The sequence below is a fragment of the Melozone crissalis genome, unplaced genomic scaffold (assembly GCF_028551555.1).
Source record: "Melozone crissalis strain CALT ecotype California unplaced genomic scaffold, PUWL_Pcris_2 ptg000018l_1, whole genome shotgun sequence".
Lineage (NCBI taxonomy): Eukaryota > Metazoa > Chordata > Aves > Passeriformes > Passerellidae > Melozone > Melozone crissalis.
Window position 1 is genome coordinate 18,270,938 of NW_026535796.1, and position 6,584 is coordinate 18,277,521.

Sequence of the window (6,584 nt, forward strand, 5' to 3'; positions counted from 1 at the left end):
CCCTTATTTTCTCTGTCTCTGGCTTTGGGGAGGGTAGGCAGCTGCTGTGCTATTCTGTAGGATTCACAGTCATCTCTTTCCTTCCCACATAGGTCTCTGCTCACAGCGACAGAAACAAGATGACAAACACCAACCTGGCAGTTGTGTTTGGCCCAAATCTGCTCTGGGCCAAAGATGTGGCCATCACTCTAAAAGCCATCAATCCCATCAATACCTTTACCAAATTCCTGTTGGACCACCAGAAGGAGCTGTTTGAGGCTGCAGAGGCCTGAACCCAGGCCAGCCCACACCTGCACACTGTGCCCACCTTCCCCTTCTTTGTCTTGGAGCTGTGACCAAGCTGTCTCCAGTGCAAAGGGACCATTGATCTTCTGGGTGATGAGCAGAGTGAGGGCTGTGGAGATGATGGTGAAAGTGTGCAAGTAAGTGAGCAGGAGACCTGCAGCTCTGGATGGGCAGGGGAGCTGGTCTCCCTGCTGCTGAGACTGGAGTCCTAACCCACCTGCGCAGCTTCTCCAGGGCTCATCACCAGTCTTCTGCCCTATCAGATGACCTGCCTTCCTTTCCTCCTTCCCTTATGTGCAGTTTTTCTGCCCTCCTGGTCCCTTCCTAGCACAGATCTTTTTGTTCAAGCTCCCAATAGCCCCAGCTCACCCCTCCTTGCCTCAGCTGGGCTGTTTGGGCTAGGGCAGGGTTGCTGGGTTTTATGATGGAGACATTCTTACTGTGAGTGCCATTTGTCAGCACTGAGCATGCATTCTGCCTTTCCCCAGGGGCACCTAAAGCAGGGAAGGGAGCAGCAGCCCTTGTGCTTCAGGTAGCAGCATGTCCTGCACTTGCAACCACCACTCTAGACCCCCTGCTTTTGGCAGGCAGGTGAAGGACAGGCTCATGGCAATGTGCTGTTGTTATCTGTCAGACTCCAAAACAATGAAGCTGAGTTTAGCCCAAGCCCAGTCCCTCTGGTGTCACCCACTCCAGGTACTATTCAGTGTTTGCTGGACTGTAGTGGGTGACTTGCCTCCTGTAGTTATCCAGCTCAGGTGTGTTTGTCCTTCCAGCAGCACTTCCAGCCTGGCTGGGAAGGGTCATGCCAAGCTTGGCTGTGCATGCAGGCTAGCTGTGACCCTTTGACCACTGGTGAGTCTGAATGGCAGGAGCAAGTGCCCTGGTGGCACTGGGCTGCTGAACACCATGAAGATCCCCATCTGTCCTGGCAGCAGTAGGCCTCTTCTGGCACATGTATCTGTGCTGACTGGCACAGACCGCCTTGACTAGTTTTTACTTTTTGAGCATAACTTTCCTCAGCACAATGTAACAGAGAGCATGGCCTTGAGGGAAGGTCTGGGGACTGGGGCTGTCCCTCACCATGGAGTGCAGCAGGCCTGGATTACAAATTTCTGACCAGGTGCTGAGCACTCGTGCCAAAGCTGTGAGGGAGCAGCTATTCCATGCCAAGGGCTTTTGCTGTGTCTCCTCCTGGGTTCATACCTTCCACCCTGCCATCTGGTCAGGTGCATGCTGTATGCCCTGGGCACAGCTGGAGAGGTCATGTTCTCTGCAAGGCAGGCTCAGAGTGGGGTGGTCCTGGCACCTCCCTGGAGCAGCTGCGATACTGTCGCAGCATCTCTGTTGGGTTTGGGTTGCCTCATTCCCATTACCTGAGCTAAAAGAGATCCTTCTCCTCAGCCTGGGCCTGTCAGAGTTAAAGGAGGGAGCTTCTAGCCTTACTTCACTGGCGTGATTTATCTTTGTATCGTGTGCCTGGGCCAGACCTCCTTGCTGCATCTGGCCTCAGGGACAAATCTTTTGGACCAAGCAGAACTGGTTTTTTAAAGCTACTGGATGCTAAAGATAATTTGCTTTTTCATAATATTTTAGCCTGCCTTTAAACACTGACCAGGGGTCAGTGCCCCTGGCGTAGTCAAAGTAAATGGCATCTGCTGCAGGAATTAAGGAGATTGCTCTTTTTGCTAAACTCTGGAATGGGGATGGGGGCAAACATAGGCAGCTCTCCAAGGTCCAGCCAGCTGCCTTGGAGGAGGCACACCAACGTGTGGGTGGGAGCAGTGAACAAGTAAGTAAACATTACTAAGGCTGGAGCAAGAGAGGTTCAAAGACAGGACTGGATCTGATCCTTTCTAGATACCGGGAGACTTTGCCCTGTGGAGGTTACCAGGCTGCTGACTTCTTCAAGCCTCCCTCTTCCGAGAGTAGGAGCATTCCCTGTTTGGCCAGGATATGAATTGCTTCATCCTGAACAATTCACAGCAGTAACTAAGTAAATGTTTTGGAGGGAGAGCTAATCTGCTCCTAATTCATTTGTGATCTCTTCTAGAGTGAGTTAGCAGGGCGGATGTGCTGTGGAGGAGTAATCTGGGGTGGACTAGTGTGGAGAGAGGTGTACTCCCCCCAGTGTTTAAGGGGCAAGGGCGTGGAGGCTGAGGGAGCCTAGTGCAGCTCCTTTTTCCCTGCAGGCATCCTGTCCTGTGCTGCCTTTGGTAGGGGGAGAAGGGGACTTGGTGCTCTGACTGTATCTGCAGCTGACACTGGCTTCACCTTCATCTCTGTAGAGGAAAGGCAAGCCCACTGAACTTCTGGGACAAACGCCCAAGCTTGGCAGCCTGGAATGCAAGTGCCTGTGTGCATGAGGCCTGGCCCTGTGCACTCTCTAGGGAAGTGGCATGCTCTGGCCTTGCAGAGCTGCAAGGACTGTTCCTTGCCCAGTAGCCAGAGGAGCAGTGCTGGAGTAGCTCCTGTCCAGGGGGAAAGTGGGGAATACTGCAAGTGTCTGAGTTATGGCTGGACTTTGGCGGTTTATTTTAGGGTGTTTTTTGGGATTTGGGTTGTTTTTTTTTTTAGTGAATTCTTGAAATGACGATTCCTTTTTTAGCAAAATAGAGGCTAGTTCATCCCCTGCTGGCAGGGATAAAAGCCTGTTCCAGTTCAGTGCTTACAGAGAGTGTTCAGGGAACTACTACTGCTCATGGTAGGAAAGTGCTTGCAAATCCTGGAAGGGACCCACTGTAAATATCCCCTTTCCTCTGCTGCTCCTTGTGCTGGAGCTGCTGAGAGCCCTGGAGCAGGCATAGTAACCAGGGTTGCTTTTGCAGTCTTTTCTCCTGAATGCCTTGTATTGAAATATTCCTCCAGTGATCTGAGCGAAGAACTGGCCCGGGCCTGCCTGCAGCCTGTGTCAGGTGGGTGGTGACCAGAGCCTGCTCCTGCCAAGGCCATGAGGTTAAATTCCCTCCTCACGTGGGCAGGGTGCTGGCTAGGCAGGGCTTCTCTGCCTTGTGTAGGTCAGGGTGGTATACAATTAAGGTGCTGGTCTGTGTCGGTTTTCTGCTATAGAGCTGCCCAAGGGTCTCATTCCTGGCTTACCTTTCAGGTTAGCTATTAGCCATTTCTTCCTGTGGGGGTACTTGTTCTGCATCAACCTCCTGCTTTTTAGCATCTAGAACATTCCCCTCTGCTAAACCTCCTGCTGTCTTAATGGCCTCTTATCACTCCCTGGCCCAAGCTGTGAACTGACACCAGAGCTTCTGGGCAGTGCAGGGGGTCGGGGGCCATCCAGATGCCTTGTGTGCTAACATGAGAGAGCTGAGGGCCAGTTTGGTCCCAGTTTCCTTTTTTATGCACAGGGGCTCCTGTGCAAAAACTTCTGCTTTGCTTTTGTTGCTGGTGTTCCCTGCCTTCTTTGTTAATGTTCATCAGGTGCATGCCTGGATTTTCACAGTTCACACTGTTTATTTTCTTTTAATCTGCACCAATCTTGTATTTCACAGTTTGCACTTTTTGTATTTCAATAAAAATCAAAATGTAATCTCAGATCCAGACATGTTCGTCCAGTGGCAGCAGCAGTGACACATCTACAACAAACAAGTAAGGCTGTCTATGCTGCCAACCACAATCATGCTGCAAGGAAGGAAAGAAAGTATGAAATGCCCCCTGTGTGAGTAACTCTGAAGAAATATTAGGCTGCAGGAGCCTTGGGCTGGAAACAGATTTAAAACAAAAATGAAGTAGTGTAGATTTGGTTCTTCTGAAGAGGGATGTTCTTCCACATTACCATCTTCCTGTCATGATGAGCAGTCTGCCTAGGATTTCCAAGCAGGAGCCACTTTAGGAATTGCTGGCTAAGTTTATTATCCTGGGGCAAGTGATACACTCAGCAGAAGCCTGCACCTTCTCATTTCAATGGATGTGGATTGCTAACTTGATGAGCAATAGTCTGGTTAGGACCACTGCACTCCTCTTGATCCATATTCAGTTCACCACTTTTTCCTAAGGACTGCAGTTTGCCTGTTAGTAAGCTTTTGGCTAGGATGCAAGAATTAGGAGTAGAACAGAGAGGGCTGGGGCTAAAGCCATCAGCGTCAGGCAGTAGCCTGACCGCTGGGATGTCAGCGATGGTGTGTCAGGGTGACGTGTTGATGCTGATGTCAACACTTGCATGTCTAAAATGTGTGCTGCTTGTCTGTTTTTACTGTACCAGTTAAGGCTTCCCAGTGTTGCCAGCTCCCCTTCTGTATGTTGACATGGCCCCTGTAATGGGGTCGGTGTGGTTAACATGCCAACTATACAGAGAGATCTCAAACCTCCCCAGTGTAGCAGGTGGTCCTGGCTCTGGGCTTTGTCACAGTGACCTGCCTGGCATTGTGCTGTAGCGACATCAGCTCAGAGGAGCTGGAGAGCAGGTGCATCTGTCCCTGACAGGGAGCTGGCACTGGCAGGACTGCGTTATGTGCAGCCATGGGCAGTACTGAACAGTGTGAGCACCACTGCAACTGGACACTTTCTCATGAGTAGCTGCCCCCTGACTTGCTGGACACTGTTCTGAGAACATTTTTTTTATAAATACATAAAGTAGGCTCACAAAGTGATGGTATTTAATTGTTCATGACGTTGGTGGTTAATCATACTTATGTGATTGTTTTCTTTGTCACTTATTTCCTGATGGTTTTTCCAATCCCTTGTCTTTCTGGTGACATGGTGTAAATAGTGGAAACTGAAAGCCCTGTAGTAGGCCCCAGATCCTACAGGATGGTTTCTGTGAGTTTTCACACTGCACTGTGTCTTTTTAAGTTCATTAAATGACACTCATATATACACATACATAAATGCATATAATGTAGACTGTGAGATCCCAGTGGTATGCTCAGTTTACTGTCTTACCTTCTGAAGATGTGATTAAGAAAAGATTGCTTTTATTAGTTACCCTTATATCCCAAGCTGGAATATTCCCTTGATAGAACCTTCTAATACACAGTCATTATTCTTTTTTTTTTCCCCCCATTCATGTCATTTTATCCACTGTGTCTTTTTTTATAATAACCAGACACCCTTTACACTGAAGCTTAAATCAGCAGTTGTTATTAGTACATGGATTTTTATAATCTTGTCTTTCCTTTAAAGGGAAGGTGTTGGCACCATACCTGGCACTGTCTGTTATACAAGGTTAACTTTTACCAATACTAGAGTGCAGCTGTTAAGTTTGGTTATTCTTTCTGTATTTTATTAGTCTCTGCTATCTCTCCTGTCAGCTCAAAACACTCCTATGCTTCTTAAAGTATGTAGCAACCATGTACAATGCAAATTTTCTGGGTAAATTTTTCTGCCTTTTCCCACCCCTTTCCTCTGGAGATAAGTTAATATTTGTTTCCCAATTCATGGTGAGGTCAGCAGGGTCAAACACCCTATGACTGTTCCTCCCACCTCCAGGCACCTGTTCTGTCTGTCCCTCATTGTCCTTCCAGTAGGTTGATCTCAGCAAGATCCCACTGCCCTCTCCAACTATAATGCACCAGTCCATTCTGCCCTCTCACAGAGGCAGCAACTTGCTCTGTCCTGCATTCACTGAGAGGCCCCTGACCCTCCTTTTTCCTGGAGGAAAACAAGTATGAGCATGGGACTGTCCCAGACCTGTTGGTACACAGAAAAATGGAGAGTGCTGCTTACACAAAAGTTTTATTGGAAATTCTTTGAATACTTGAAGTACACCGGAGACTTTCCAAAATAATACACTTGAGGAACCTTCCCCTCCACCCAAAGTATCTGTAAATCAGCAGCTACATAGATACTGTCCTTAATGTTCAGCAGAGCAGAGAGCTGCTGAAATAAACAGCCTTCATAATACAATCTGTGGCAGGCCACAGCAGCAGAGCATTTGTGCAGTGGTCAGGGAACTCAGAGCCTAGATGTAGCAACCATGTGTTAAAACTGAAGACTGTCCAGAGAAGAGGCAGGTGACTCAGCCCTGGAGGCTCTCTTATTGCTATGGCCATCCAGCTCAACACTAGCAGCTTATATAGGCAATTTTCCAGCCTTTTGAACAGGAGGAAATGTGCCACGGTGCCATTTTGCCTTACGAGATGTGAGAGCTGTAGCCATGTTAGGAACTCCCACAATAAAGGAGCACAAGTACAAGCCCTGACCTCCTGGGTGGGGTTAACAAGAATGGCAGTGCTCCCTGCCAGCTCCACAGCTTGTCAGCAAGAAGAGCACAGCAGGAGTGCTGGCTAGATGAACTTTAACCTCAACTATTCTCTATTCATGTGGTGTGAACCAGCCCTTTGCCTCCT

At 48.7% G+C, this 6,584-nt stretch overlaps 1 protein-coding gene across 9 annotated transcripts in view; it reads left to right on the forward strand.

The window, feature by feature from the left end:
- ARHGAP1 (Rho GTPase activating protein 1) overlaps positions 1-6,584 on the forward strand; it is a 182,821-nt gene that overhangs the window by 22,116 nt on the left and 154,121 nt on the right. For all 9 annotated transcript variants that reach the window (XM_054276377.1, XM_054276386.1, XM_054276379.1 and 6 more), the window contains one exon: positions 93-2,020. In XM_054276377.1, the coding sequence (XP_054132352.1) occupies positions 93-272 (180 nt within the window). In that variant the 3' untranslated portion in view covers positions 273-2,020. The remainder of the gene's footprint in view (positions 1-92; positions 2,021-6,584) is intronic.